Source organism: Lynx rufus, unplaced genomic scaffold (genome assembly GCF_022079265.1).
Source record: "Lynx rufus isolate CCGP_SWC_20201006 ecotype Redwood Valley unplaced genomic scaffold, mLynRuf1.p SCAF_9, whole genome shotgun sequence".
Lineage (NCBI taxonomy): Eukaryota > Metazoa > Chordata > Mammalia > Carnivora > Felidae > Lynx > Lynx rufus.
In genome coordinates this window covers 104,674,915-104,685,967 of record NW_025814897.1, presented here as the reverse complement: position 1 = coordinate 104,685,967, position 11,053 = coordinate 104,674,915, and the positions used below count along the sequence as shown (strand labels likewise).

At 40.7% G+C, this 11,053-nt stretch overlaps 1 protein-coding gene across 4 annotated transcripts; it reads right to left on the bottom strand.

Moving 5' to 3' along the window:
* Nucleotides 1–3,317: 3,317 nt before the first annotated feature.
* LOC124506299 (membrane-spanning 4-domains subfamily A member 4A-like) lies at nucleotides 3,318–9,479 on the bottom strand. Of its 4 annotated transcripts, none has more exons than XM_047072334.1 (7): nucleotides 9,372–9,479; nucleotides 6,289–6,397; nucleotides 5,553–5,687; nucleotides 5,287–5,343; nucleotides 4,785–4,901; nucleotides 3,905–4,006; nucleotides 3,318–3,525 (listed from the first exon to the last, which is right to left on the bottom strand). In XM_047072334.1, the coding sequence occupies exons 1-7, from the start codon at nucleotides 9,440–9,442 to the stop codon at nucleotides 3,439–3,441; spliced, it is 678 nt and encodes a 225-aa protein (XP_046928290.1). In that variant the 5' UTR covers nucleotides 9,443–9,479; the 3' UTR covers nucleotides 3,318–3,438. The 4 variants fall into 4 exon arrangements, with proteins under 4 accessions (XP_046928290.1, XP_046928291.1, XP_046928293.1 ...); XM_047072335.1 differs by having other exon boundaries at nucleotides 3,905–4,003; XM_047072337.1 differs by having other exon boundaries at nucleotides 6,289–6,426; nucleotides 9,372–9,456.
* Between the last annotated feature and the right edge of the window lie 1,574 nt (nucleotides 9,480–11,053).

The window sequence follows — 11,053 nt, the reverse complement described above, 5'->3', positions numbered from 1 at the left end:
ATACAACCAGAATGTTTCAAAGTCTAGTAAAATTAATAGTGCGTCCATGAGATCCAACAATTCCATTCCTGTTCTATACAGTATCATAGCTACTACACACGTATGGCAATTAAAATTTAAGTTCTTTAAAATGAAAAAAAGATTCAAAGCCCATTTTCTTAGTGTCACTATCCATGTTACAAGCGTTCAATGGCCACTTGTAGCTAGTCCAAAATATATGAGGGAGAGGGCTGATAAAACTAAAAGGAGGAATCGACAAATATCCTATTATATTTGGAGACCTCAACCCCTCTTTGACAGCTGATATATCACCCAGGTAGAGAAGCAGAAAGGATATAGATGACCTGAGCAGCAGTATCAATCAAGTTGACCTAACTGACACTTACAGACCTCTCCATCCAACAACAACAGAACATACATTTGTCTCCAATGTGCGTGGAATATTTGCCAATATTGGTCGCTTCACGTGTTAGGCAACACAGCTCAACAAATTTAAAATAATAGAAGTCATACAGTTGTCAGACAATAGCAGAATTGTGATAGGTGGAAAATTCAAAATTTTTGGAAATCAAACAACATATTTCAAAACAGCCCGTGAGCCACAGGAAAGTTTTTAAAACGGGTAGAAATATAGGGTTTCTTTTGCTTTTGGGGGGCACTTCTTGTGATTTTTTTTTCAAAGCCAGATGTGATACATCACATAATAGATGGCTAAAGATAGAAATATTTACAGATACGTGTATAAACATGGTGCAGTGGACTGTCTGTGTCTCGCCTTCCCAAATTCATACGTTGAAACTCTAGCCCTCAATATGATGGTATTTGGAGATGGGGCCTTTGGGAGGGAGTGAGGTAGCGAGGGTGGATCTGTCGTGATGGAATTAGTACCTTATAAGAAACGACATGAGGGAACTTACTTCCTCTCTTTGCTCTCTACTATGTGAGGATACAATGAGAAAATGGCTATCTGGAAGCCGGGGGGAAAACCGAGCATGCTGGCATCTGGATCTCAGATGTCCAGCCTCCAGAATTGGGAGAAATAAATATTTTCTGTTTAAGTTACCCACTATATAGTGTCTTGTTAGAATAGCTCAACTAAGACACATGAATTAGTAGACAGATGTATGTTTTCCTCTGCTAGCTAAGAGAACCTAAAAGAAATGACATCCCAATAGTAACAAGCATGCCTAGAGCCCAGATCTTTATTTCTAGTATGGTTCTCCAATAAGAAGAAATGGGCTGCGTGATGAAATGGCTGATTCTAAGACGTGGGCAAGAAGTATGTAAGATGAGGGGCACGTGCGTGGCTCAGTCGGTTGAGCATCTGACTTCGGCTCAGGTCATGGTCTCACAGTTCGTGAGTTCGAGCCCCGCGTCGGGCTCTGTGCTGACAGCTCAGAGCCTGGAGCCTGCTTCAGATTCTGTGTCTCCCTCTCTCTGCCCCTTTCCTGCTCATGCTCTGTCTCTCTCTCTCTCTGTCTCTCAAAAATGAATAAATGTTAAAAAAAAAATTAAAAAAAAAGATGTAAGATGAACCTGAGAACATGGTCATGTCATAAAAAGAAGCAAGTGCCCCAAATGAGACACAATGATAGGGTCCATCAAAGGGACACAGGAGCCACTGAACGATCTCCCAATGATCAAAACAGAAACAATTTGAGCAATAAGATAAATTGGTATTAGATTAAAACCCCAAGAATGTATAAATATTCATAAATTCATACAAATACTTGAATGCATAAATAAGTGAGAGAAAATTGACAAAACCCCAGGGCAGAATATCAAATAACTTATGAGGTTACTCTACCCTCAAAGCAGTAGATCTTAACTCCCTGACTCCTTGAGTCCAGGCTGCACACGGTGGCTGGATAGTGACATCCTTCTGAAGAGTACAGTATAAAAAGTCAGGGAAAAGCTAACTTTAGTGTGGAAAAAACTGAAAAACTGTACTCAGTGAGGTGATTAAAGCCAACGTCAACAGCATAAGTCATGTTGATAATATGTACCCTTGATTGGATGTGATAAGGATCGTATTGTACTTCTGACGTCTTCCTCCCCAAACCTCAAAACACTAGTCTGATCATGAGAAAAATATCAGATAAGCTCCAGGTGAGGCACATTCTGCAAAATACTTGATCAGTATTCCACAAAACTGATGATCAAGTTTTGATGATCAAGGTCATCAAAAACAAAGGAAGTCTCAGAAATAGTCACAGCCAACAGGAGGCTAAGAAAACATGGAAGCTAAGTCTAATGTCGTGTCTTGGGTGGGGGTCTTGAAAGAGGAAAAGGGCACTGACTAAAAACTAAAGACATCTGAATAATAATAATGCCGTAATGATAATGTATCAATATTGGTTCATTCTATACTAAGGTAAGATGCCAACTGATTTGGGGTATATGGGAACTCTTTTAATATTTTCTCAATTTTGTAAAATAAATCTAAAGCTGTCACAAAAAGAAATAGTATTCAAATTATTGCAATGTGATACAACGACATCAAAATGATTAAAATGAAAATCACATGATATCAGGGTACAGATGTACAATACCTGGAATTCAGGCATTGCTAGAAGGCAGGTGCATATGCCATATGCACTTTGGACATGGCCTAGCAGTTCCACTGCTATGCGTAGACCCGATGGAATTTTACACACGCACGTACCAAAATATATGGATACATTTTGCACGCACGGCATGATTCGTCCCAAATCGAAGCATCCCAAATATTCATCAATATTTACATATATAATAGATTGTCCTGCAAGTCTTACAATAGAATATCTTGCAGCGGTATGAACAAAGTATTACCACTGGCAATGGCGGGAATGAAGAAAGGAGCCATAGCCAGTGCATATATTTCACAAGACTCCATTTTATGAAATTCAAAGATGCAACTCATATTGGTGGTAAAAGTCAAGACAGCAGTTAAGCTGGGGATCTTAGTGAGTGAAAAGGGAATTCACCATTGTCTGAAACTGGTAGTGTTTACTCATGGGTTTGGATGCTGCTTACACGAGGATATCCACCTTCTATATAACTAAAAATTGGGGACACCCGGCTGGCCCAGTCAGTAGAACATGTGACTCTTGATTCCTGGCTTGTAAATGTGAGCCCCATGTTGGGGGTAGAGATTACTCAAAAATTAATATCTTAAAAAATATTAGGCAGCTGTTACAACCATGGTCTATTCAGTTTTCTGTATGTGTGGTATAGGGCCTTTACAAGTTATGAGAAATGACACTGTGCATCCTAGTCATTTGAGTGGCAATAGGACGAAGTGGGAGATTGGGACTCAAAACCACAATCAGCAGCAATAGAGGAGAAAATGCACTTTATTTGGTTGTGTAATAACTATGCTCCTGTGCACAGATGAGAACACTTCCTGGCAGGCAAAGAGATACACAATGAATAATATTTTCAAAAGCAGGAGTTATTCTATTCAAACTCCAGCTCCTCATAGATATGTTCATGGGGGGCTATTGCTGAAGACACCTTGTCATTGGTTGACTGGATAATCACCACCTGTGGATATTGAGAATAATATATACCATTATTCACATCGTCTTTCAGCTAGAGGGATTCGCATTTATCCTGGTGATGCTTACGTTTTTGTGTATTCTAGGACCTGAAAATTAAATGTCCCTTCCTTCAGGGCCTTACATCCCTCACTTGATAAAAATTGATATCCCGCAAGACCTATGAGGTTCCTGGAAACATACACCATAGCTCTATCCGTGTATTCCTCTGTCTCCTTCAGTTTCAAGAATGACTCATGTACATAACTATCTTTCCATCACTCTGCTTCCTTATCCTTCTCATTGCTCCAGAGAGGAGGAGAGAGACAGTGAGAGAAACAAAAACGTGACAAATTTGAACCCTCCATCAGGTCCTCAACACTCACCTGAGTGACAAAGCAGGTCACCTTGCACCCAAATACAGAGAGAGAGATAGCGATGCTGACTTCCAGCAGGGAGAGGACTAATATCACAATCTCAAACGTCTTCTAGAAAGGAGGAGCAGATTCCATGAGGAGAGAGAAGAGGAAAAGGAAAGGAATATTAATAACAGATGAATACTTCCCCTGGCCCTGGATTCTCTGATTCCAATCTGACTCCTTCTCCCCTACGGAAACAGGTAAATTCCCTCTCATAACAAACCAAAAAAGAAAAATTGAAAAGCAAATCCTAAAATAGTGGAGGGGAGTTCTATTCTGGAACTTCATTAAGTGCAAGGAAATTCAGATGAAATCATATGTGTCTGCATAGTTTTCTGGGCTTAGAGATTCTCTGTGTTGTCCACTTCAGGTTATTTTCATCCCTGTATGAATTTATACCTTTTTCTCATCTAAAGAGCAAAGAACCTCCGGGTCTGTGAAAGCGATATCATTGCCCTTTCCTTGTACATACACACACCCCCAGAGGCTCTGAGCATCTTGGCCTGGTGTCCTGACTCTCCTCAACCCACCCACAAATGACACAAAGCCTGCTGAGCCAGCCCAGCGGTGCACCCCCATCATAACTTGACCCTGGAGACTAAAGAAAGAGCCTAATGATCAATTCTCTAACATAACTGCATTCAGAGAAGAATGAGAGAAAAAAAGGTAACTGTCCTGGTAGGTCCTAGCAGCAAGGGGCTGAAAATTCTCCCCGCGAGCTCAAAGTCCCAGATCTTACTTCTGGTGATAAGCCAGGATTAGCTGGGAGACAGTCATCTCACACTAGTATGCATTTAGATAATATAAATATAATTGCAGAAAATAAAAGCAACTCAGAAACACTTACAAGAATAAGACACTTTTTCTCCGGTGCAAATAGAACAGTCAGTTCTATTATTAACACGATTATCCCTATCACTCCTGCAACAGCACTGAGCAAGTTCACTCCGAGGCTGCCTTTGATCTGGAAGAGAATGATCAATGTCCCCTACAACCCTCTGTTTCTTCTCCTTCCTCCCTTCGGAGAACACAAAAACATTCATTCATTTGGAAAGGGTTGAAGACACATTCTCAAATAATTTTCCTAAGTCTGAGAAAGAAAAGAGAATACTGCTGAAGCATTGGATTCTATATTCACAGATTAATCCCAAGGATGGAGTTTCAGACAATAGGGGCAAAAAACAAAAACAAAAACAAAAGGTAAGTCAAACCTCAGTTTCCTTATGGAAGAATTTGCCATGACCCCCATAGAGCCCAGATGATTCAGAGAACCAGAGATCATTTCTTTTGCCTTGAGATACAACACTTCTGATTTTACTTGTTGCTTCTGGGCCCAGGGACATACTTACCAGGTTCAAAGTCATTTTTCTTCCAGCTGCAATAGACACAGCTCCAGATAAGAAGAACTGAAAATGGAAGAAACCACTCAGCCTGGTGAGCCTACACCTGTCCTTCCACCTACCCTAGAGGTCATCAGAACCCCAGGCTTTAGGCCACATACTTTGCTCTAAGAAGTAAAATCCCAGGTCACATCATTGGTTTGTAAGAGGGAAGGCTGGAAGGAATGTTTGTGAATTCTACCGCGGAGGAAGTTGAGATATTCCAACATACTCACAAATAAGGATCCCCATACAGGATATCCTGAGACCATGGTAAGAGGATAACACCAGTAGCGAAAGTCAGAAGAATAAAAACACAGACCTATAACAAACAGGCACACTTTCATCAGACCAATCAGGATCTGAGTCACCTGGGGAGTGAAAAAGAAGATACGCTCAGAGTATGAAGCATGCAGGCTTCTAGGAAGATGATTTTGTGGTCTCTACACAGAACTCCCATCCCCTGGTTTTGAAAGGGTTCCCAGAATGAAATCCTTAGGAATCCATGGCATTTTCTCAAGTTCAAGACTGTTTAGAAAGGTTTCATGGTGCGGTGCCTGGGTGGCTCAGTCAGTTAAGCATACAACTTCAGCTCAGGTCATGATCTCACTGTGAGTGAGTTCTGACAGCTCAGAGCCTGGAGCCTGCTTCGGGTTCTGTGTTTCCCTCTCTCTCTGCCACTCACAGTCTGTCTGTCTGTCTGTCTCTCTCTCAAAAATAAATAAACATAATAATAATTAAAAAAAAAACTAAAGGTCTTATGGTAACCTTCTTCCCCACCCCCCTCACTAGGGAAACACATTTTCCTTTCAGATTCCGGATCTCTGGTTTTGAAAAAATCTATTTCCTGCCACTAGGAAGGTCAGTTTATGACACAGCTAATCACACCTCAGGAGCCACAAGGGACAACAGTTCTCGTCTCTGGAAATGGCTATTTCCCCAATACTACGCTTGGAGGTCAAGCTCACTCACCCCCAGTATTTGGGGCTCCCCCTTCAAGAAGATCTTCAGGTTGTCTGTCTGTCTACTTGGATGATGTTGTCTTTCTGGAGAGGATTTGGGCCAAACCATCCAGTTGTTCCTTTGGGTGTATCAACATAGTCTTTAGTGCTGTAAAATGTAAATATTTTACAGAGAACAGATCCACTCTCCAACCCCTTTATTCTAGATATGAAGAGCAGCCTTTGGAAAAATGGTATCATAAGGCAAGTTTGGTGTGACGGTAAGTTAAATTAAGTTATAATTTCACTCACACACTGTGTAAACTTGGGCAAGTCTTTTTTTTACCATCTCCGTGCCCTAGGCTTTGAAACTATAAAAACGGTGTGCTTGGGATACCCACCTCCTGTTGTTTGCCATACATCCATATGATTTCAAAAGATTCGTACATATACAATTAGAATTGGTATATTCTAATATTTATTTATTTTTGAGAGACAGAGAGAGACAGAGTGCGAGCAGGGGAGGGGCACAGAGAGGAAGACACAGAATCCAAAGCAGGCTCCAGGCCCTGAGCTGTCAGCACAGAGCCCGTTGCAAGACTTGAACTCATGAACCTCGAGATCATGACATGAGCTGAAGTCGACGCTTAACCAGCTGAGCCACCCAGGTGCCCCAGAACTGGTATATTCTAAATAATTAGCAGCGTCATTATTTTTCATGTATTATTATTAAATTTTAATGTAAACATTAATGCAGGATGCTTAAATTTATATCTTCGAGAAAAAAAAAATGACTGATGGAAAGTGAATCAATTGTTATAGAGAGTCCCGAAAGGGATATGTGTTATGCTTTTCGTTCACAAGCATACTATCCATTCATTCAGTCAGCAAATTTTGACGAAATGTCTATCAATGAAATGTGCCAGACCCTGTTACAGGTTTTGTTGCTTAGGACTATAGTGACGAATAAAACACACACAATTCCTGTCCGTTGGAAGCCTACGATACAGTAAAAGAAAATAAGTGTTTAATTTATATCATGAATTTATAAGTGCGTGTGAATAGAAACTACGTAAAATGAGAACCTTCACTTTCCATGTAAGAAAACTTAGTTTTAAAGGGATTATATCACTTCTTCAATGTCAGTCAGCATTTCTGTGTTTGAAGCAAATGAGAATTACATTTCCCTAGCACACTGGCCTTTGCTAATGTCCCCCTATACCACAAGCATGGTGCTGATCAACAAAAAGCTCTGATGAGCCAGAGCTGAGTCAACATGGTTTTCGGAGGTCCTTTTTTTTTTTTTAATGTTTTTGTAATGTTTTTATTGATTTTTGAGACAGACAGAGACAGAACATGAGCAGGGGAGGGGCAGAGAGAGGGAGACACAGAATCCGAAGCAGGCTGCAGGCTCTGAGCTGTCAGCACAGAGCCCGACGCGGGGCTCAAACTCACAGACTGTGAGATCATGACCTGAGGAGAAGTCGGACGCCCAACCGACTGAGCCACCCAGGCGCCCCTCAGAGGTCCTTTTAATTGTCTTATACTCCCCTTGCAAATAGATTTGCTGCAGCAATAGCCCTTATTCTTTACCCTTCTCTGCATTCCTACAAGTGCCACATGACTTCACTGTCATATAAATAGAGCTACTATCAAATAAATGTATTTCCTTCTCCCCTTAATTCTGATTTCAGCCATGTGACTCACTTTGGCCAGTGAGATATCAGCAAATGTTTTAAAAGCACAGGCTCTTGAACTCATGCCATGGCTAAGAAAACATAGCTGAGTCACCTTGCTTGAGGATACAAGACACTGAAAATGCGAGATGTCATAACATTCATGTTGGCTGAAGTCATCCTCAATCAGATGGCAATTATTGACCTTCATTCTTATGAGTGATCCCAGGGGATTTCAGAAGAACCATGCACACCCATGTGCAGACTTCTCAGCAATATACATGTTTATTGCTTTAAGCCATTAAGTTTCAGGGGGGTGTTTGTTATGCACCATTACCGTGGCAATAAATCACTGATGCACCCTTGTTTGTGCTGTCTGATATGCTCTGCCCTAGTTCTAATGTGACCTATATTTGGGGGTTTCTTTATATTTCCCAGTTTCTTTCTCGTTCTTTAGCCTTAAAGAAAAAAAGATTGGTCATTCCTGAATAGTCTCCCACAGGAACAGAGATAATTATAAATAGACTTGAGCAGTACCTTCACTACCTCTGTTGAGAAAAAAGATCACTGACAGAGCTTTGACAGCTCTCTGTTCAGGGATCAGGATCCAGGTCTAAGCAAAACATCCTGAAGACAAAACTTAAACTTGTGACCTTAGATGACATCGGCTCCCAGATCGTTTTTGTGTGTGTTTAAGGCTCATAAATACGGGGCAATGTCACAACATGCTAGTATATGATCTTATGTGTCTCAAAAAAGAATAATAGCTTTTTAATTTTTTTAAGTTATTTATTTATTTTGAGAGAGAGGGAGAGCACAAGCGGAGGAGGGACAGAGAGAAAGAGAGACAGAATCCCAAGCAGGCTAAGCACCATCAATGCAGAGCCCAATGTGGGGCTTGAACTCACGAACTGTGAGATCATGACCTCAGAAAGAGTAATCTTTCTATCACGAGACAGAGAATAAAGAATGGGCCACAAAAGTTTCCTTAGATGATCAACTTTCATAGTTTCCCTCTCAAATCAGGTCGGGGAGAAGCCAGGGTGTGTTGAACTAGCTTCTGCACATGAATATACACAACGGAGCCATTTACTAGGAAAGGAGGGCTCTGTCTGATACCTTCAGTCAGCCACTTCTTCCTTTTCCCTTCCTTCAATTTCTCTGGCTCAGATTCCATTTATTCTGGAAGTTAGTTGATGTTTTCCCTTTGAAGAAGATGTTGAAGGGGGCAAAATTCTGCAGCCTGAACATTCACTCCCACATAGATGAGAGCCTGGCCTTCTAAAGCCAGGTCAAGAGCAGGCTAACTTGTCCCAAAGTTCATTCACACCTCAGCCTGTACTAGACACTTTTGACCCACATTCCTACATATCACCTGCCAACAGCTCAACCCGGAACTCTTCCTAGAAGCTGAGAACAGAAGATGGGCTCTTCCTACCTTTGCATCCCTCTAGAACTGCACGAAGTGGGAGGCGCGAGCTCCTCCGGGCCATCGTTCCGTAACACCATTTCCACTGAGGAGTCTGATCTGATCTGAAGAGTAATTGGGCAATCATCTTCGACTCTGTGTAGTCACCATTATTTCCTGTGGGTCATCCTACCCAGCCCACCACAGCGAATAAACTGTGCTTGCATGAGATAGTGAAGCCACGGACAAACTAACAACAGAACTTGCTTTGAGATCTTAATGGCACTCCCAGGCTGTTTTCTTAAGTACAGTATTTTAGGCTTTTCATAGCAAAACCTCAGTCACAGGAGAACACATGATTCTTTTATCCAAGGGCCAAATAGCAGCTAAGAATAAACTTGAATTTGTGCAAATTAACATTTTGCTAACAAACATCAGGACGAAAATCACTAACCACTACAATTGAGTATACTAATCATAGGTACCAACCAACCCTTTTGATAGTCCTTTTCTCTTGGCGACACTGGAAAACTCTTCCCCCTCTACCTTTATTGATTATGATTATGATTATGATTATAATTATGATTTTGCTTGAGATATAACACATGATGTTCTACCCCGGTCTTCCAAGATGGGTTTTCAAAAATTTACCCACAGCCCCTAGGTCCCATCAGTTGGTCTACAAAATCAGGAAAGATATTCCATTTATTTTATGGCTTGCTAATTACTTGATTTTTTTTTAAATCAGAGAACCAATTGCTGCAGAAGATCAAGAGGTAGAAATCAGACCCCCAAAATTTGGTTTTTTACTGATACTATTTTTTTCTACAATATATAACATAAATAAAAGTTATATTCTTCCCACATTGATTTTCCATGCTCTGCTCTTTGCATGTTTCACTGGATCTGAAAGTCTGCAAAAGGGAGGGCATTCTGTTAGGATATGGGCAGACAAAAGTAGAGTTGTGCTGACAGTTCAGAACCTGGAGCTTGGTTCGAATTCTATATCGCCCTCTCTCTCTACCCCTCCTCTGCTTGTGCTCTGTCTCTCAAAAATAAAAGGGGAAAAAAAAAGAGGTTAGAGTGGAAGAGAGCCAAAGCATAAGAGATTCTTAAAAATTGAGAACAAACTGAGGGTTGATGAGGGGTGGGAGGGAGGGGAGGGTGGGTGATGGGTATTGAGGAGGGCACCTTTTGGGATGAGCACTGGGTGTTGTATGGAAACCAATTTGACAATGAACTTCATATATTGAAAAAAAATAAAAGAAATAATAATTTAAATAAATAAATAAATAAATACTGTAAAAAAATTAAAAAACAAACAAGAAACATAGTGATAGATTCTCTCTCTGCCTCTCTCCCTCTGCATCTCCCCCATGCATGTGCACATGTTCTCTCTCTCTCTCTCTCTCAAAATAAATAAATAAAAATTAAAAAAAAATTTTAAACCAGTATTCAGTACCTAGAAAAGAATCATGCAGATGAAAAATAAAGGCCACCTACTTGGAGGTAATATTTGCAAGATATAAATTGCACAAGATTAACACACACTAAAGGCTAAATGTTTGTGTACCCTCCCAAAAAAAATGGCTAAACGTTTCAGCCTCCTGTGCTTTCAGCTGATGGTTCTGGGAGGTGTTTTACACACTTTTTCAAAGGTATTTGGGTAATCGAATCCCACTTGTGCAAAATGGTGGACCTAACCATCGTGT